The sequence below is a fragment of the Pagrus major genome, chromosome 10 (assembly GCF_040436345.1).
Source record: "Pagrus major chromosome 10, Pma_NU_1.0".
In the NCBI taxonomy this organism is placed as follows: domain Eukaryota; kingdom Metazoa; phylum Chordata; class Actinopteri; order Spariformes; family Sparidae; genus Pagrus; species Pagrus major.
Window position 1 is genome coordinate 8,572,263 of NC_133224.1, and position 21,569 is coordinate 8,593,831.

Consider the following 21,569-nt stretch of genomic DNA (forward strand, 5'->3'; position numbering starts at 1 on the left):
GGAAGCTGCCGAGCTGTGACGCCGAGCAGCAGCCGTAGCGACGCTTGTTGGAGTTTAGACAAGCGGAGGGAGCAAAATGGCGGACGAAGATATTACGCTTGATGGAAAACCTCTACACTCGCTCCGAGTCGCGGATTTAAAAGCCGCCCTGGAGCAGAGAAACCTCTCGAAGAGCGGGCAGAAAAACACGCTCGTCAAGCGGCTGAAGGGGGTGAGTTTTGGCCCGTGTTGCGGGTCGCCTGTCGAGTCTGGCTAAGTTCAGCGGCGGGCGAGTGACGGCGGGGGTTAACAGTAACGTTAGAGGCCGTGTCGGTGTGTGTGGGCTCGGGAGCGGGAACACATAAATCCTCTGCCGCTCGTTATTACACGCAGACAACAGTGTTTTGTTCCCGCTCGTTTGTGACCGACGGCACGACGAAACTGTTAAACCCACCGAGTTGGGACTTAAATCGCAAGTACTCGCGGCGCACCGTGTTGCACACAGTTGAACTGTGCACCTGTCAAGTCGAGGCCTAAGCCGAGTGTAAGCGAGCGCACACAGTGTACAGTACACGGCCGTGACCGCGCTCCGTGCGAGTGTGTGTGTGTGTGTTTGGGTTACGGGGGCGCGCATCGCCATGTAAACACAATTTTTTTTTTTTACGAGCGTCACCAGGAAGTAAATACACAATTATTCGATGTTGTGTGAAGTTATTTTCGTGAACACTGTCCTTGTGTTTGGCACGAGGCGGTCAGCCGATAAACAACGATAGGTTTCAGGGCCGTGGACAGGATTTGAAAAAGAGGGAGGTCATGAGTCTGAGTCCCCCTTCCGCCAGGAAAAAAAAGTGCAGACACTGCAAATAAAACACTTTTTATTTGTTTATTCAGATGGTTTTATTTACTCACTTTACTATTCTGTTATATATTTTTTGAATTTAATTTTTTTTTTTATTAAAAAAGCCTATCCAGGCTGCCTAGAATAAAATACGGTGGAGGATAATATTTATTTATTTACTTTACCATACTAGTAGTATAGTCATTTACCATTACTCCAACTACCCTGAATTGTTAATATGAAATTGTTGAATTTAAACTCCATCGTGGTTGCTTGAAGTCCTACAGAGGATGTGAACTGAGTGTCAGTGGTTGTTATTGCCCTCAAGGGTTGCTGATAACACTTTTTAAGGGTAAGGTATTATTACAACTGCAGAGCCTTGTTATTGCACGCATATCTACTTTCACACCATCAGTATGAAACCTGTCCCTCTGTGCTCACATTGTCGACTAAATGTTATAATATATACTTTATTAACAAACATTTGGACCTCATATTTTACTATATTGTATTTTATTTTTAAAATGGCTGTTTTGCTTGAATAAAAACATCTTCATTAAAAAAAAATTAAATGCTTAAGACAGTGATGTTTGTTGATGAATATATATTGAGTACCATATGTTTGCCATGAAGGCACAAGGGAGTTCCACTGAAGTCTTTTAAGTTTCTGTAGGTGGAGAGTGGAGAATATCGTGATTTGCATACATTCAAAACGCTTACCTTCGTTGGGCCGGGGTGCAAAATGGCCATCATACTGCCTGTACAAGCTGTTTTGGTATTATTACAGTCAATGGTCTGTTGTTGACGTTTTCAACTTTGTACAATGTGTGAACCCATGTTTACTATTTAAATGCGCAATATTTCAAAAGTGATCATTTAAACAAAACTATTTAAACAAGTTTTCAGACAAATACAAATGTATTCATGTAGTTGTGAGTAAAAATTATCAGGCAGCCGACTCACTAAATCATCTCCCATAAAATGTATGCAACCACTTTAATCCCTTTCCTTGTTCCCTGCAGGCTCTGATGCTGGAAAATCTTCAGAAGTCATCCTCTTCCCACAGTGGGCTGCAGCCCAACTCACAGGTATGAAGAGATTTTAAAAGATGAGTTACGTTCTAAGGCTTTTGTCAACATATGTGTGGGCAAGTGCTTTTGGCAAGCCCAATATTTTATTAGCATGAAATCAAACCCATTTAATATTCCCTACTAAGACGAACAGTTCTTCTCATAAACACTTGGTCTGTGAATGTTACAGTGCAGAAGTATTAACAAAGTGCTGTTTTATGTACTCTTTTGTGTTGTAGATGGGTGAGGAGATGAGCCAGAATAGTTTCATAAAACAGTACCTGGCCAAACAGCAGGAGCTCCTTCGCCAGAGGCTGGAGAGAGAAGCCCAGCAAGATGACGAGGCAGACGGTATAACAGTCACACGAACACATGCAATCTCATATTTGACACAGTCTCTGCCACATGGACATATACTTTGGCTCCAAATAACTGCAAGATCTTTGTGTCTTTCTTTACTACACACTCATTCTTTCAGCAGTCTTGTTAATTTACTTTGTTCAAACATCTGTACTCACCTAATTTCATGTTCGTTTATATGAACATGCTCAGAAACCCCTGAACCCCTGTCTCGTGTCCCTCTCCGACAGAAAGCCCAGCGGTGCCAGAGGAGGATGAGGACCACTCGGATGACAATGACAGCTCTCCGTATGTCCCTGACAAGGTCAGTAACTGCCACACACTGCTTAGTGTGTCCCTCAGAAAAGGGATACACAAAGCTGCTGCACATTGATCAGAGAATATTGTGAACATCTAGGTAGTGCTTTTTACATTATACAAAATTGTTTTTAGTGTTTCATTGGTCATCATACCATTCATTTTCCTCGCTTGTAAATGCCTCAAAACATGCTACTGACTGTATAGGAAAAAAAATAGTCACCTTGGCCATTATTTTTGCCCAGCAGCACCGCTCCATGCTCTCTCAACCCTCAATGACCAGGGTGGAGCAGGGAGGGGGAGATTCATTGATGGGTCATAGGATGATGGCTTCCTGCCCTGACATGGGCCCAGGTCCTAACCTGCACCCTCAGGAGTCGCTTGAGGCTCCAGGAGCTAGGATGCAGCGAGCCACCTTTCATCAAGGACATAAGGAGCCACCGGCACCCTCTCCTCCCCGTGCTGTAGCCTCCCTGTCAGTGCGTGTCCTGGGCCAGCCTGACCGCCAGGGCCTGCCCCCTGCTGTACCACGAGCCCAGGAGAAGGAGGGCACTGCACCGAGTGAACCTGGATCAGCTCATCCTGTGCTCCACCTGAGCCGATCTGCCGGGGTCTCGGCAGGAGTTCACGTCCATGAGGAGAATGACGAAGATGACAGCGGTGATGATGAAAGCGAGGATGATGACGACTGGGGGCCTGGTCCTGGCGGGGCACGGAGGGGCAACAGAGCGCCTCCCCAGTCGCAGCAGATGCCCCCTAGTGTCCCATCAACAGTTGCAAGATCCAAACGCAAGCTTCAACCTCCGCAGCACATCCCACCACCACAGGCACACCACACCCCGATGCAACTGCGCCATCCCACTCCTCCTCCCTCTCCACCTCCTGACCTGTTTCCCCTGCCTGACACTCCTAAGCAGAGCCCACCAGATGACCGGGAGGGAGAGGGCCCTGAGGCTGCACGTGGTCCAAGGGTGGCGCCTTTCCCAGCTCCCAATGTGCAGCGTCAAGACTCAGATTCAAGCTCTCGTTCCAGCAGTCCTGAGCCTCCTGTGAAGCGCAGGCCAGGGCCCCTGTCTCTGCTCGTACACAAGATGGAGTCAGAGGGGGCTTTCCGTGCAGGGGAGGCCACATCAGCAGTAGATATGTCAGGAGAGAAGGCACACTCCTCTGCTGGGCCTGCCAGTTCCACTCAATCTCCACTGCAAAAATTAGAGAAAAAGAGGCTTCAGGAGAACAGAGAGATGGAGGAAGAGAAGCGACTGAAGGAGGAGAAGGAGAGAGAACAACATCAAGAGCAGGAGAGGCAAAGAAGGAGGCTACAGGAACAGGAGAGAGAGAAGAAACGACTGGAAGAAGAGAAGGAGAAGGAGAGGAAAAGACTGGAGGAGGAGGAGAAACTGCGTCAGAAAGAGGAGCGAGAAAAAGAAAGAAAACGTCAGGAAGAGGAAAAGGAAAAAGAGAGAAAACGCCAGGATGAGGAGAAGAGGAGAGAGGAGAATCTGCAAAAGGAGAAGTACAAGGGAGAGGAGAAAGCCAGCAAAGGCAGAGTGGTTGTGACTGAGGCCCAAGATTCAGATTCCTCATCAGATTCTGACTCCAAATCAGACTCCTCTTCACGCTCATCACAGTCCTCCTCTTCCTCCCAGGATAAAACGCGCCCTGCCAGGCAGCTGAAGGTCAGTGATCAAACTGATGTCAGTGTCCGAACCGATGTCATTTACTACAGCAACAGTAGAGATCTGTGAGCTACGGTTATATTGAACTTGGTGCCATGCAGAAGCACTCGTAGAGAGTTCCTGAGTGTGCTTCATTTCCGGTGTTTTTGCCATTTTGCCATGCATCAGGTTGATCGAGCATGTAAATGCACATAGAAACATTAACATGAAGAATCATTGGATGATTGTATGTATCCATGGCTTCTATTTTGATGCACTTATAAGATGAAAGATCTTTCGGCATTACTGCTATTTGTTTTTTCATTGTTTTAACTCTGAATAATTTCACAGAAGTCTGACCAAGGACAAGAAGCAGAGGATGAGAAAAAGACTAACCTGAGTAAGGGGGCAGAGAAACAATACCTCTCAAAAAGGTCAGTAAACATCATTAACATACAGTTAAACTCAGTAACAAGTGAAACAACACATTGCCACCTACTACGTTTGAGCGAAAATGATCTGTTGATAGTCATATTGACTTCACACCAGCAACGTAACACCTTTCACTACAGTACAGTGACTGTGTATATGTCTATATATGGTCTATATCTGTAGAATATGCCACAGACATGCAACACCTTGCTCCCTCTGTTACTCTTGTTAATTTTATGCACTGTGCTGCTCAGTAATGTGATACATTTCTCCAGTGGCGCACTGTAATATTGAACAACAATGTTGTGTGTTTGAAATTCATTGAGTGTTTTTTTCAGTTAATTCAAATATACTCTCTATTTTCTCTTTATTTTGGATATCTCAACTTGCTTTTGACTTTCCTGGACGGGCTAATTATACGTCACATTTCAGGATTTCTCCTCTTAGAGAAGCTGATGAATTAAATGGAAATTGGTAGACAACAGGGACTAAATCACTGAATTTTTGGGATATTGAGGATGATGACTGCATTTTTCTAGATGTGATCATGCCCCTGTACACTTTGCTTGTATTAACTTTCAGAGGAAAGAGCAAAAGCAATGTGTATTTAAGGTAAGAGACAATTCCCACTAAAACATGTCTTAAAATCGATAAAAACATATTTTATTTTTTCTTAGCATATCAGCTAGTGTAAGTTGTTATGGGATCATCAATAGATAGAGGTCATGGTTAAATCAATGTTATGCAATGTTTACTTCTAAAACAGAAAGCAGCATGTTTCTGCACCGACGTTAGGAATCAACTGGATGTTTTCACCAATGTCCGTTTGTTGGTTGGTTAGTTTGTCCGCAGGATTACACAAAAACTACTGAATGGAAACTTGGATCCAGGATGGGAATTTTGATACAGACCCAGATAAATGGATGGAGGGTTTTTAATGAAAAAACATTGTCTGGTGTCTATGAATGAGTACAATTCTACTAGATCCTAATAAAAATCTGGATCAAGCGGATTTAAATATGTTTTCATATAGGTAGTCTGTTTTCAGCCATTATACTGTAACACATTGGATATTGGATTAGGCTTGATTGTGTTACAGGGGACTGTTGGGCCTTGGAGGAGGTATGCACTAGTGTTTAATATACTTTTCACCTATCCTGTCTCATCTTTGTGCCTTGGCTATGCTTGGAGTGAATTGATTGGTCACATAAAGGGTGGAAATAATTCACCATTGTATATCGTTTGTCAGCATGGGAAATTCGTGCTAAATATCGCTTCCTATTAAAATGATTGGTTGGTTAAAGAGCTGACAGCGTGCCTCCTTAAAGCTTGAATCTGTTGTAAACACACCCCACGGTTTTTCTGGCTCGTTTCTAATTATAGCACGTTGGCTTTCTTGTCAGGCGTTCAATGCGGCAGCCCCACGAGCCGCGTGGGTGATGCTGCTTTTCTCTTGAGCAACAGGGTCCTCTTTCCACGCTCGCTCATTTTCTTGTTGTCTTTATCTCGCATTTTCCTTTTGATGCTGACAGCAGAGACCGTGTTTTTCACTCCTTAATTAATCATTATATGTGGCTACATTTCGGAACGAGCGTCTCACTGAGCTTTTATTTTGGAAATCATCGACCGGAACATCGTTTTTTTTCCCCTCTCCACTCCGGTAGACTTGACACTGCTCTCGCTAGCCAACATGGCCGTCATGCATGCATTGCATCCCTGATACCGACGCAGTGCACGGCTTATTCAGCAGCAGAAACAACCGCGACCGGATCTTTTTTTATTCCGCGTCCCCGATTTCAACCCACGCCTGACCGGAATAACCATCAGCGACAAGGGTGTTATCTTTTATCCCCGGGGGTTCCCTTTCGAGGCCGGCCGTCATGCTGTCCGAAGGCAACAAAAACGGGTAAGAGTGAGCCAGAGGGCGACTCAAGGCTTCAGGTTGCTGGTTGTACTTTTACACCCCTTTTTATCCAGATAGCAACGGGGGGATACATCAGCCGGTCTCAGCCTGTCGTGTCCTGCCGTGAAACCGGCTGTACATTACGATAATGGTTTAGCTAGCAGCTCCTTCCTGCCTGTTTAAATATCATGTCATCAGTTCACGTTGGCCTGGTTGGGAGCGTGTTACATGCTCGCCCATGTGAGGAGGACCGGGGGTGGGGACAGTCGGTGAGAGCCTTTTGTTGAGTGAAGGAGCAGGGGAGATATTTTTCAGGGGGAAAAGGGGGTCTCCTCTCTATTATCAATGCCTTTAAATAGCTTCAGTCTGAAGGAACACATTGATTAATAAATAATGGGCTCAGATTTCATGGTGTGATGATGACATCCAGACAGACAGTGGTTTCACCCCCTCTCTGCTTTTCCTCTTCCCTCACACATGCACTCGTGAGACTGGGCTTTTTCTTATTTCAGAATGTACATTTTTCTTATGAGATCCTCATTTTGTTGTCAAGTCCACAGAAGTCTATATTTGTGTGTTTTGGGGTTGTGTTGCTGTAGCTGTTAATGATCTCACTGTTGTCAAGGGAGATCATTAAAGCAGACATCTGTTAACTGTACAGTCGGTGTGAATGGGCCCTTATGGTGTGATATAATTCTCCCAGCTGGCACCAGCACTCACACTCTCATCCCATGGGAGCTGACTGCATGTCTGATTTGACCAGTGACAATATTCTGGTCTGATTTATGAGTCCAGGTTGTTTATTAGGACACGATTTGAGAACGTCTGTTGAGCAGCCATGAATGAGAATTGCTGCCTCGGGTCAATACCATATGTATGTTCTCTTGTGAGAAGTTTAAACAGAAGTAATGCCTAATGGTCCATTGTTCAGATTGTGTTATTGTTCCTCAGGTTCAAGTTGTACTTCCAGCTTGTTCGTATGAACACAAAGCTGTTTGAAATGCACGACAAGAGGGCTTCAAGGCTGTTATTTGAAAAGAACAAGCCGAGCATCATTCAGACGCACAGTTAGTCAGCCATTATTTCTTTCAATGACCATTACATCACCTTGGCCTGGCCTTTACTCCTTCACTGATCCTAAGGGGTTGTATTTCCAGTTGACACCTGTCTCCCTTTATAGTCTGTGCAGGTGTGTCTCTGGCCTTGCCCAAAAGGCACACACACACACACACACACACACACAGACATTGACATCCACACCTCGGGCAAATGAGGAGATTCAGCGTGGCGTGGAGGAGGGGAAAATGCTGTCCTCCTGCCTACACTCCTACCAGTGACTAATCTCCAGAGAGGGAGGCTGAACAGGCTCCCCTGACGCTCTGGGATAGATTTCAGTAGTACAGGGACTAACATTACAGGCTTTCCTATTTTGCCAGTGACCATGTTACATGTCATGAAGAAAGAGAAAAGCTGAGGTTAGGTTGCCTGAGTCACAAGTTTTGAAAGAGACTTTTACAGTTACTGTTGTCAGTCTCAAAAGGAAGTAAAGGGCGTGGGTTTTATTAGGTGCATCCAAGAGCCAGAGGGATTCTTCGGAGGGTCAAATTGGCTGCTTACCACCTTCATCCTAGAGGTCAATCGACTAATCACTGCAACAATTCAACGATTAATCAATTAGTCGGTAGAAAATACATTTTTCAAATGCATTTTCAATCTTCTCAAATACCAGAATTTGGCGCTTGCCCTTGTCTTGCATCATTGTAAGGTGTGGTGTGGTTTTGAATATTTAAAGAAGTCACCTTGGGCTTGAAGGAATTTTGATGCACCTAGCTGTTCTCTGATGTTTTATAGACGTACATCGAAAATAAACCGCAGACTAAAAACAATGGTAATCACATGCACTACTGATTATGTTCCTTTTTGACTGTGTTGCTGCTTTAAAGTCCGAAATGTCCTGCTATACCTGGTACGAAATTACCAATGAGTTAGGGACAAAATGTGTTCCAGAGATTGTTATTGGCACCTTGAATTCACTGACTGACTATCAAACATTTCCTTGTTTGATAGTTTTTTCAGAAATGTGCCATTTACTCCCTTTTCCTGTGAAATGCTCACTATGAAATGCAAAGCATCATGTAATGGTTTAAACAATAGAGGAGACTGTGCACTGTAATAGACTGAAGGATGCTCGAGGTTGCGATTCTCCCACCTACAGGGTGCTAACTTGATGCCTGTGTCGTCACACGGAGGCAGCGGAGGAGACTTTTGATAACGCTAGAGGGAGAAGTTGAGGGTGTAGCTAAAAATATAATAATGACATCTGCTTTTATTTGCTCTGTCTTAGATAACAATGATTAAATAAAACAATGTGTGGAGAAGCTGTGTGAGGTCTGACTCATAGTGACTACAAAGCATAGCAGAGTTTTACTAGCTGAGTTAGAGTTGAGTTTTTCTCAGTAATGACCCCAGCAGGGATCAAATGTAGACCACACACATGGAGTCAGCTGTGAGTCTGTGTCTTGGACTTTGATAGTTAGATTGAGGGGTGTTTGTGACCCTGGGTATCCGTTAGCTCGTGAGCTATTTATAGCAGGAGTGACCCAGATCACTGCCCCTCAGCACCCTTTCTCTGAATCTTCCCACTGTAATCCTCTGCCTTATTGTACACATTGTTTTTCCCCGGATTGTCTTTTAATAAGGCTGCAACTAGTGATTATTAATCAGCTGATTGTTTTCTTGATTCATTGTTTGATCTCTAAAATGTCAGATGATAGTGAAAAATGGTTATCACTTTCATTTCTGATAGATCTTCTGTTATGCAATATCAAAAAAATAAGGAAAAGCATAATTTACAACTTTTTCATAAATAAAGATATTTTTACCACTGCGATTCACACTTTAAAATGTCACTGCCACAATATATATCTTAATAATGCAGATTTAGCATCAGAGATTGATTTAGAAAACATACACAGGGCCAGGTAAAGATAACAAGCTTATCGCCAGTTCCTGCCCAGTGTTGACCCTGAGCTCTCATACAGCCTTTGCCTTGAAATCCTATTTTGTCCCACCCTCCTCCTCACCCTTCTCTCTCTTTCTTCTGCAGGGAGGTGTCGGAGCCCAGCGCAGCCGCCGTGACCGAGGTGGAACCGGAATCAGAGAGCTCCATGGCCCAGCAGCCGCCCTCTGGGGCTGAGCCAGAGAACAACGAGGGCCGCCTGGAGGAGGTAAGGTCACTGACAGGATGGGGGTGCCCGGGTCTTTGCTCTGTCTCTCCCACTAACCTGCATCCTCATTCATATAAAAGCATGTGTAGAACAGAACAAGTAAAGAGGGTCACTTAAAACCAACACAACCCTATCGTTTGGCTCCTGTGGAGATTCTGTTCTCTCGATTCTGACTCTTTATGCAGTTTTTGCATCCTTTTAACCTCTTAAATGCTTGTTAGATCACCCAGTCGGAGGTTTCTACAAATGCTCACAGGTGAACGAACAGGGTTTGAGTTGGAGTTGGGTCCTGGGGTAAATAGAAATGAACTAATCTCTTCCATCTGCGTTTAATGGAAATAATATTTCATAACCGGCTCATTCACTTACATGATCTCTCACACACACTCTTTGTCTGTCAGGTCCATGTAGTGGGGATGTTAAGTACTGATACCGCTTGAATGCAAATTGTGATAGTAATGGTGTGCTAGATTATGCTGCAGAAAGTGCATGCTTCTCATATCGCTGTTCTTGTCTGTGTGTGTTTTGTTCAGGAGGGAGGAAGTGAAAAAGAAAAGCATTACTTCAAGGCCCTGACACACAAAGCTGATTATTGATCGCTGTGTAACCCTCTGTGGTCGACACTGATCAGTTTGCCTAATGCAGCTCAAGTTCTTGCATGTGGCGTGTCAGGGTCTTGACAAGAGCCATTGCACTGGATCAGAGTACTGCATTTTATGCCATCACAAGCAGTTTCTATTCTTTAAATAGTTACATAGTGTGCATTTTCACACAGTTACACCTTCGAGAATTGTTGCTGGGTCTCATTATGGAGCTACTGTTAGTGTTACATGTGACATTCAGCCTTCACTTCTTGCTGCTGTATAAAAAAAATGATGCCCACGACCATGCATTACATTTAAGGCATTGAGATTTTGACTTTCTTATCCAGAGTGCCTTATTTAAATTTGCTGGTGAGCTGCTAAGCCATTGGAGTTATAATCGGCATGTGTCTCTTTTTGTACTGTGTGTTTTGTGTGTGTTTTGTTTCCCCCTTGGGTTTGCATGAGTAATGGACCCTGACAGTGTGTGTAGAGATGCATCAGGGCTTGTTTCTGCTGTTTCTTTCACCCTGTTTTCATTCTCTGCCCTCTCGCTTGCTCCTTTCACAACGCCTCTCTCTCTCTCTCTCTCTCTTCAGTTCACTCTCTTTCACTGTCTCTCTCCCCCTCTTTGTCCCCCTACTTTCCATCTTTGCCTTTGTATCCCATCATGAACGCTTCTCTCTCACTATATATATTTATGGTGTGATTGCTGTTTAAAACCCCATTGATTGCTTTGTTATGAAGGTGCCCATGCCTCTTCCATTGCCCCTAATGGTACCTGCTGCGTACTACTACTACCACCACCACCACCAACACCAACACCTCCTCCACTCCTCCTCCTACTCCTCCTGTCCCGCTATGTTCAAGTGCGTCGCTGGTACCTGAATTAGGCCCAGAGTCTGCAAACCAATGGCACTGAGTAAAGCCTGCATGGCCTCCCATGTAGCCCTGCAGTGGCGTGCTGAGCCAGCAGGAACTGGAGCTTGCTTCAGACCACCACAGACAGCAGCGGCAGCCATGGTGACTGCAGCAGCACACAGTTGTCATGGAAAGCCAGCCTCAGGGGTTGGATGCCTGCTTGCTAACCTGAACCGGACTGGACTGTGCTGCTCTGTGCGGTGGTGATGAATGATGGGGTAAGGGAAGGGGAGTGCGTCTCAAACGCTCTGTGACGCCTCCGCCTCTCCCTGCCTTTCCCATCTGCCATTTTGAGGACAAGGACAGTCTCACAAAGTGTTGCCCTCCAACACCAGTGCCTCCATCCTCCAGAGGCAAAGTACAGACCCTTCGAGAAAAGACAAAACTCTTCAGCTTTTCAGTTTTGTTTTTATCTCACCTTCAACCCCACACTGCCACCTGCCTGTGGGGTGGAGTTATGACGTTGGACTGATAACCACTGCAATAACCCATACAGTGTTTGTACGATTACTGTTTGGGGTGAGCAACTTATGATCATTGGACTTTTTCTTGGATTCTATGACATGATGATATGGACTTCTTCTTACACTGTGAAATCTGGAAGACTATTATTGGTTGAGCTTGTAAGCTAACAGTCATCCTCTACCTTGACAAGATTACCTTTTTTAAAAGTGCACTGTTTGACACTTAACATCTGTCAACGCGCTCGACGGCGTCATTCATACAAAAACTGTTGCCTGAGCTCTTCACCAGCTCCACTGCAGGACAGACTTTCAAAGGACATAATGCCAAGGACAAGTATTATGCACCAAGATTTTTTGTGGGTGCACAGTGTCATTGATCACCCACAGTGAGAGCTGGATATACTCAGCAAATCATCGCCTGCCTTCTTCTGCAGCCACACTGTCAGTGAACTCCAGTGTGACTCAGTGGATGTTTGACCAGGAAGTCATGATATCCTGCTTGCATGGAAATGGATAACTGCTGCTGCTGTTTATTTATCTCCACATTCATCTCTTTGCTACACCCACATCTTGGCATCTCGTATGATATCATGTGAGTGGTGAGACATTCACGCCAGCAACTACACTCAAGATTGATGTCCATCGACTCTCTCATTTTGACTACTTGTCTGGACTATAATTTTACAAAGACAAATTCTTCTGGATTACTTTTTACCCCCTTTGTCCCAGTGAAGAGACTTTCCGCCTGTGCTGACAATTTGCAAAACAAAATCATGAACTGTGCGGCGAACCTTCTGGCTATGGAGACTTCATGAACTGCTAAAGAGAGCAACAACAAACACTTCACAACCTGCTATCGTTTTTGAAATTTTTGATATACAAAGGCTTTCAGGACGGTACACTGGAGAACATGGACAACTATAATAATTAAAGACAATAAACTCAAGCATCACAAAATGGATTTTTTTCTTTAAGATGATCATGGACTAACAAAGTACACATCAACCCCCTCCCCCTTCAGAATCCATCTCAAGGCTTCCCAAAAGACTGAAACCTGACTGTGTGTGATCAGCAGTCAATCAAGAAAAGTCCTCCCCAGCCCCATTCAAGAAAAAAGTCCAATCCAGTGATCAGTTCCTGCCTGGTGGCTTATCTGCACACTCAAATCGAGCCCCGTCCTCACTCCTCTGCCTACTCTGATTGGATCCTTGTTGCCTAGATACAGTACACACTGTCGTGAGGTTGGGCCATAGTCGAGCCAGTAAGGAATCAGGTGTCAAATGGTACCAGGAAATGACTTGTGATTATGCCTCTATTTAAAATGTTTACAATTTTTTTAAAGGATTAAGTGTTTAAAAAAAAAAAAGAAAAGAAAAAAAAAATCTCTTTCCTCCAGATCTTTTTTGTAAACTAAGAGGAATGAACTCTTTCCCTCTTTGTAATTTCGTACAAATGTTTTTAACTTGTCACGTGTGCTGCAGTTTTAATTTGATATTTTGACACCAAAACTTACACTGTTGGTCTACAGCTGTGTGTTATTATATACGGTAAATCATCAAGGTGAATTTGAACTGCAGCACCGATCCTGACAAACCTTTGAGTCTTCAGCACTCTGTTCTTCACCTCTGCTCCACAGAACTCATCATCACTCACAACATTCACCAATGTTAGTCAACTACAATACTTGATTCAACTATATGCCTCATTTTTTACTTTAAATGAGCACTGTGGCAGTGTTGGCACCACACAAAAATGATATTAGTAATGCAGTCCTTTGATAATGAAAGTCAATATTTAATCTGCTATCAAATTACAGGAGCTGGTCTGATAGTAGAGAATGATTTGCAGCAGGAAAGTCATGTAACTATTTAGCAGTAGTTTAGCATTTTTTTAATGTTCATTAGATTGTGTGTTTACAGAAAGAGAGAGACTGTTATCTGCAACAGTTTTTAATATATATGGCAGATCAGGCATAAAATGAGTTCAGCTGTACAAAGGTAGACCGGCAAATACACAATTACCTGTTACATAACCTACAACTTCAATTTTAAAGAGTTTGTGGGGTCATAAAGTTCATCTCTACTTTTTCCTTCGCTGTCAGCATTGACTGATGTTAAAAAGTGATCTGTTAGATTAGCAAAATCCTTTTCTACTTCTTCAGTTGTCACATTGTGTACTGAGCTCATGAAACTCAGGATTTATATCATGGAAGGAAACGTTATTAGAGCCGTTTATAATAACTGGATTGGGAGGCAAAGAAATCTCAGACATATAGCCTTCAGACAGGTTTAAAATCACTAACCGGCACAGGTTATATTAAAACACCCCACCTCCTGTAGCGAATATAAACCCAGTCCAAATGGGACTTGAGTCTTATCTATCACACCCTTTTCCCCTCTATTCTAAGAGTCTCTGATGGACATTATCTTGTAAAAACATACCACACTTGGATACGACCCAGTCTGAGTTACAAGCAGGTCTACTCATGTCCTAATGCACATCATGTACTTTCCTTGTCTTAAGAGTCTACCGCACACACACAGTGTAGCATAATGATTTATCTGAGTGTCTTTGAGCAGAGGTGGAAGGCAGAGATGTGTCTGGAGTCGCTCTGTATCGACCAACATCCCTCTCTATAATGTGGTTACAATTGGAGCCTCCAGGCCTCTGTTACTTTAACCCCCTGCCCCGACCCCTCCTCCACTTTTCCTGTTTCTCCTCTTCTCTGTTTGTTGCCCGTTTGGGTCTGGACTCTTGGTTCTCATCTTGCCCCGCACCCCTGGGGTTTCTGTATGTTCTCTCTGTCTCCCTCTCTTTCCAGAGCACCACTCCTAAGGCTTTTGCTGCTCGCAAGATATCCTTGACCAGTGAGTATACCAGTTACATCTTTCGTCCTACATGAGGAAACGAGTGGAACAAGGACGAGAGGGAAACATCATCCTTTTAGCATTTAAATCCTCATCATTATTGTCGATTAAACTGTCAATCAAGTAGTTGTGAAATATCCAAAAAAGACCTTAGAAAATGAGCTTGCCTGACTGAGCTAGATTGAAACTAAATAAATTCACACACACTCCTTTTGGACTATAATGTTGATTGGAAGCAAAAATCTTTTTTGTTGTTCTGGAAACACAGTGATTAAAAGTCATATTTAAACAAAACACTTGAATTAATGTGCTGGTTCTGTCCAGCAGTGAGGAAACTGTCCACACAAGGACACGGTCACAATATGCTTTATGGAAGCTCACACTACATTATATTTATCTGCTGCATAGTTCCTATTATTTTTCATTGCATACAGTACTTCACATGACCTCTGTGTGGCAGAAAGCACTTCATTCTCAACAAATGTGCAGCAACATGTTGAATGCTGTTTAACGTAACCTGGTGTGAAAATGTTCCTGAAATAGTTTAATCTCACAGTTCCATTTACAAACTCCTTATAAACTTTACTTAGTCACTGCCACCTTTTGGAAAAACTATTTAGGTTAAAGCATTTAAGCAATTATTTCTGCTTTCGGGCTGTGAGCTTGCAGTAACTTGTCACTGAAGTTCTGCTCAGCAGAAAGTAGATCATCCATCTGGGAGTATATTTCCTCTCCTCAGTGTTATGTTTTGACTCCTGCAGGCAGTAAGACGTCGCCAGCCACCACAGATGGAGGCGCGGGAGATGCCGAGACAGGAACCGCAGCAGGGCGGAAGAGGCGATGGGGCTCCAGCACGTCAGTCACTGCTAAGAAACCATCCATCAGCATCACCACTGACTCACTGAAGGTACTGACACAGCACAGGGCCAAGGTGTCCTTTCAAGGAAAATGTGGAAAATAAATGTGATGATTCACATAATTCTTTTATAGGAGCTGCTATTTTGGGCTGTGGGGTAATATTTATTGATTATTTTTCTGTCTAGAAGCAGATCAGAGCTTCTGAAATGACAAAGAATTTTATTTTTCAACCAAATGTTCATCAGTCAAACGGATCAAGTTGCTACACCCAGCTTTTAAGATTTATCTTAGTCTGCCAACTACTGGTTTGATTACAGCTTCCCCAAATCCCAGGATTTATAATCAAACCGCTCATTATTTACATAAGTTAAACCCTTTCAGAACAACTGAGGAACAACAAAACCAGTGTCCACTTTTTCTTGCTGTGTATCAGCTGACAGATTTATTTCTCTCCTTCTCTTGTCCCTATTTTTTCTTTTCCTCCCATCATCTCCTGTCTGTGTCTGGATCCCGCAGTCTTTGATCCCAGACATCAAAGTGAACCAGGAGGCAGTGGTGGAGCTGCACCCAGAGGAGCTGCAGCTGTCTGGGGACGAGGAGAGCCTGGACGCCAGCAGGGATGACCAGGACAAAGGCCTCAAGATCCGACGCACCGTCACACAGGTCCGAAGAGGCTTACTGTGAACCAGTCTCGAGAAATGGTGCTTTTGTCAGCAGTTTGAATTGTCACATTAACATTTTTCCACCTGTAATTCCTCCCCAGATCGTCCCAGGTGACAGCCAGGAAAATGGACGGACAAATGAAGAGGAAGAGGAAGAGGTGGAGAAAACAGAGAAAGATAAACAGCGCAGGACTTCCAGAGACAAGAGGAAGAACAGCGTCTCTGAGGAAGCCTCAGAAACACAGATATCTGTCAACCTCGATGGAGAGGCAAAGAAAGGTAAACGACCTCACTGAAACGTTTGTGGTTTTTTAATTGCTGTAGATAATTGGGTAAAAATATCTTCTCTCTTCCATCATCCCTCTGGCAGTGCTTCATCTTTCTCTCTTTATTACAGACATTCCTGTTCTTATTTTTCCACCCATCACACTCACTCTTCTCACCTCTTCATCTTTTCCTCAGTTACCCCAAGCGACAGTGTGGTGCGTCGCTCCATAAGTCAACAGAAGTCCGGTGTGTCCGTCACCATCGATGACCCCGTCCGTACGACCAGGCAGCCCTCGCCACCTCATGGAAAAATCTCAAATATCATCCATGTGACCAACCTGGTGGGTTTTTACCTCGGTGCACTACATTACAAGGCATATAGAAAGTGATGTTTTTCTTCCACGCTGGCAAAATGTATTCATCGAAAAGATTTAGTTATACTCCCGGTCAAGTTGGAGCCTTAAACTTTCCACGCTTACAAAATGATGTCAGGACAATGGTTTGTACAGAAAATTCCCGCATTTCTAAATGTACCCTACAAGTTTGACATGAATAAGGCATATTGCGTTGATGCCAGTGGCAACCACATCACCATCGTTCCCGTAATTAGAGTCATGAACAGTTACCCAGGTATTATGGCTGTAGTCAAGCATCACCTTTAGTTAGGGGCACACTGCATGACTAAACAGACTGTGACAAGACTAGACATTACACATTTAATGACTAGCATTTGCAGATTTTTTTGTACCTGCGTCATAAGAGCAAGACTTAGAGTTGCCCGTGGATCAAAGACTACAAGATCTCTAATGCCACCCAGCCTCACTAATCTCAGAAAAACAAGAGCTCTCAGACTACACTGACAGAATCTAGAAAGACTAAACGTGTAAGGCTCTGCTGTGTAACTGCAGGTCACCATAATGTTGTCCAAATAAACAGAACTGATGGATTTAAAATATAGAAACAGCTTTGCTTTTCTTTGGAAAAGATATGGACTTTGGCCTGAGGGAGGCGCCAGAGGGAAGACCATGTTGTTAGCTAAGCTAAAAGTTCTCAACTTAAAGACGAGTCTCTGTTTGACGTAGTGTTCATTTCAAAGTACAGATCAAACCAGCAGGCATTCTGACATTAATTTTTTTCAGATATCATGTCATGAGGCGTTGCTGGTTCTAGACAGACAGATTCTAATGATCTTCTTCTTGTTTATTCCTACTTTACATGAATTGAAAATGACAGGTAACCGTGATTGTTGGTGTGTATCCCATAGGTACGACCCTTCACCCTGGGCCAACTCAAAGAGCTGCTGAACAGGACGGGCAGCATGGTGGAAGACGGCTTCTGGATCGACAAGATCAAGTCTCACTGCTTTGTCACGGTGAGTTCCAACAAATCAATATTTTCATATTGAGCTTAGCATGTTGTCAGGCTGGAAGTGATTACCAGCTACTTGTGGAATCTGTCTGCTGCCAAACAGACACATTCGAAGCGGGTTTTACCAAATGCTGAGCTATTTTTAAGGATTGGTGTTGCTTTATAGAACAGGCTCAGCTTCCACCACACAGCAACTGAGAATGGGAGTATTGTGAGAGGTGGACTTGTTGGAGTCTGCTGTTGAAAATGTATATAAAACCCTCAGTATATAGAGACAGGAAGACACATTTTATCTGGAGAATTAAAACCTCTGTGTTCTCATCCATCTCGCTCCATCTGTTCCTTATTTTTTCTGTGTTTTGGTTGAGATGTTTTACAATTTTCAGCCTGATCAACCTTCCTCTTCTTCTGTCCTCGTAGTACGCCACGGCAGAGGAGGCAGTCGCCACCAGAGCTGCCCTCCACCGGGTCAAATGGCCTCTGAGCAACCCCAAGGTCCTCACCGTCGACTTCTGTGAGCAGGATGAGGTAATGATACACTTGATGGAATACAAATTGCATTACAGTAGATGGTGAGATGAATTTATTGTATTTTGATGGGGAAAAATACCTAAATACTTAATGTTCCAAATTTCAAATGCATGATGGAGAAAGTGCATTCCCTGTCTTCTTTATTCTCTCTTTAAAGGTTTAGAGGGGAAATATACAACCTTTGTACGAGCATACACTGTCAATTAGTAGGCCATCCACAGTAAAAGCATGAGAAATTAAATATTAATCGGTTTATTTCTGGAACCATTTCAGATCAGCAAACACATACTTAGTCTTGAGTGGTGTCAGGGATGTTGTTAAAGCTGCAGGCGGTGTCATTTCTTCCATCACGTTTGATTATTGGTACAACTGGGAGATTTCAAGAGAGTACATTATTTAAAGGGATGAGTGCGATCAGTCGACGAGTCGATAAAACGTATTATATTGACAGAATTTGCACTGAAATGTCTTTTTGTCGAATGTTACTTTATTAAAAATGAGCATCCATTACTAATGTTAACAACACTGGTTAAGTAAGATGTGATACACAATATTATATAATAATATAATTAATCTTTTGGCAATCTCAAATTATGTTACCATCATACTTATTATGATGCTTTTCTGTTTCCTCCAGGTCGACTTCCACAAAGGTGTCCTGAAGCCAGAAAATGAAAAGGACCATGTCACCCAGCCAGTCGGTCCTCAGAACCGGTTGCCCCCTCTGATGCCCGAGCGAGACAAGGACAGAGAAAGGGAGCGCGACAGAGACAAGGACAGGGAGCGCGACAGAGACCGGGAAAGGGACCGAGGCGTGGTTGGAGTGCGGGACCTGTGGGCGGAGCGGGAGAGGGAGATGCAGCGCAGAGAACGAGCCCGTGGCGAGCGAGAGTGGGACCGGGATAAGGTCCAGGAATTTGCCAGACCGGGAGAGGATGGACGACGATCTCGATCCAGAGAAAGAGAGAGGAGGAGGAGGGAGAGGGGCAAGAGCAAGGAGAGGAAGACAGATAAGAAGGGTAACACACACTTTAACTAAACAAAATATTAACTAACAATCCAATCCTTTTTTCATCTCCATCTCACTTTATTTAACCTTTGTATCATGTTTAGTTTTGTTGGCTATTTTTGAATCATATAGACTTTCACTGAATGATATATAACTTGTCAAATGGCAAATATTACAGCCTCTCACCCTCAATTGGGGCCTGAGCAGGTGCCCTCCACTGTACTTTGTTTTACACAGATGTGCGGTCGCTTTCTGTCTACTAACTGGGAATTTACATGCTTCTAGCTAGCCAAAATAAAAGGTACAGCTCTGTGAGTTGATTTGGTATTTGGCCAGCAACAATTTTAAAAAAGTGTGCCATTTTTAAAAAAAACTTTGTAGGCTTCAACAAAAAAGGTGCGATGCAGTGCACCTCACATTTTGCAAACTGCATTCTGCACTTAGCAGTGATAATTTAGTATATGTCAACACACAGTTGAGTTGTGTAAAACTTGAGGAAAACATTCACCTATTTGTGTTTTCTAATTAACAGAGAAAGGAGACGAGCCTCCAGCCAAACTGCTGGACGACTTGTTCCTCAAGACCAAAGCAGCTCCATGTATATACTGGCTTCCCCACACTGAGGAGCAGGTTGGTGTTATATTTATATGTTTTTCTCTCTCAGTGGGTGTTTGAGACATCATTTTATCCAACTAAACCTTTGTTCATGTCCACCAGGCTGCGCAGAGGCTTTTGGACCGCACCGAGCGGCAAAAGGAGCGTGAGCGAAGACACAAGGAGCAGCAAGAGGAGGAGGAGAAGAAGCGCGAGGAGGAGAAGAAAGAGAGGCTCAAGGGTCGAGAGAAGGAAGGCGGCTCGACAGCGAGCGGCGCAGCAGCCGGACGAGGAGCCGACGGGGATAGAGAGAGGGACCGCGGCCGAGACAGGGAGGTGGACAAGAAGAGGGACAGCAGCCACAGGCCCAGACGACCCTCGGCGGGCGCCAGCGGGGGACGACGCTCTCGTAGCCGTAGCAACCCGAGGGACAGACGCCGCTGAGAGCCGAGTGGCTGTGGGGAAAGCTGAAGAGAGAGACGGGGCAGAGGACGCCGCAGACAGGAAGTCTTGGGAGGGAGTGTTTCCACTTCTGGAGATTAATTTCTCTTTCCTCCAGTTCAGGACTTGTGTCTGCTCCTCGCTACCTGCCCCACCGTGCTTTAATACGTCCACTTCGACGCCAGCGTTGTCTTCCACACACTTCTGCCATTTCCCCCACACCTCGTCCACGTCAATTAACGCAGAAAACATTTATTACATGTTTTATTAGTAGTAAAACTATGGTGCATCTAGCTCCAACCCCCCCCCTACACTCTTTGGTTCTCTCTCTGTCTTCCAGATGCAAAATTCAGTCCTCTCCCTCCTCGTCTTCGTGTAGTGCTGTTAATTCTCTCTGTTGAAGAAAAGAAGCAGAGAAGGGTGGTGTTTTTTTGGCTCGCCTCAGCATTTTGTCCCTCTGAGGTTTAGGAGCCCGCCTCTTTATTTTAGTTCTGCGGGTGCACAGTTCCTTCCGCCTCAGAGCCCTGTAATAAAACCAGTCCAAAATAGATCCCTGACCTACACATATTTTCTAGGATCAGTTTTAGTGTTCTTCTCTTCAGCACTGAGATTTTTTTCTTTTCTTTTTTTTTTTTTTATATATTCACGACAAAATTTACCGGCCGTCTTTGTCGAATTGAGGAAAGCTGTTCTGTTTTGAAGTTTTAATGAATCCTGTTAATTTTTTCCAGCCTTGGATGGTTGTTGTGTGCTACAGCAGGGGATGTTTGTGTGAGTTCATCTCCCACGAAGATACAACTGGTACTGAAGTCTCAACACTGTAGCCTAGAAATGTGTGCGATAAGAGGAGACGTTATCTTACATGTTGTGGTGATGAAGGAGAAATGCACATGCTTGAGTTCATCTTCTCCGGAAGACTGAAACTCTTGTCGAGTGGAGGTTTATTCTGTAATAATCTCGGGAAGCTGACGTTCCCTGCACTGGTGTCCATGTGGAAATCACTCCTCTGACCCTCCAATCATAAATATGTAAGAGGAGGTACAAATGAGTTTACCTTCTAATAGAGTAATAGTTACAATTTTAATATCTTTAATCTTATGTTTTTAGTTCAAAGCGGTTATCTTGTTTTTTTTTTCCTTCCTCCTGCAAGTGCTGAATGTACCGAGAATTTAAAAAATGAATAAATTTAAAATTGGTAACCAGCTTGTCTGTTTGGATTTTTTTTCACAGTGAACTTGTTTAAAC

At 43.9% G+C, this 21,569-nt stretch overlaps 1 protein-coding gene across 2 annotated transcripts; it reads left to right on the forward strand.

The window, feature by feature from the left end:
• The first annotated feature begins 40 nt into the window (after positions 1 to 40).
• Positions 41 to 21,526, forward strand: acin1b (apoptotic chromatin condensation inducer 1b). 2 transcript variants are annotated; one of them, XM_073475189.1, is made up of 17 exons: positions 41 to 211; positions 1,840 to 1,905; positions 2,127 to 2,238; positions 2,478 to 2,551; positions 2,793 to 4,220; positions 4,551 to 4,633; positions 9,641 to 9,761; positions 14,549 to 14,594; positions 15,356 to 15,501; positions 15,969 to 16,115; positions 16,216 to 16,393; positions 16,577 to 16,722; positions 17,646 to 17,753; positions 18,170 to 18,277; positions 18,918 to 19,299; positions 19,822 to 19,919; positions 20,007 to 21,526. In XM_073475189.1, exons 1-17 carry the CDS (start codon positions 77 to 79, stop codon positions 20,325 to 20,327), a joined length of 3,699 nt encoding a protein of 1,232 aa, XP_073331290.1. In that variant the 5' UTR covers positions 41 to 76; the 3' UTR covers positions 20,328 to 21,526. The 2 variants fall into 2 exon arrangements, with proteins under 2 accessions (XP_073331290.1, XP_073331289.1); XM_073475188.1 differs by having other exon boundaries at positions 77 to 211; positions 2,790 to 4,220.
• The last annotated feature ends 43 nt before the right edge of the window (positions 21,527 to 21,569 follow it).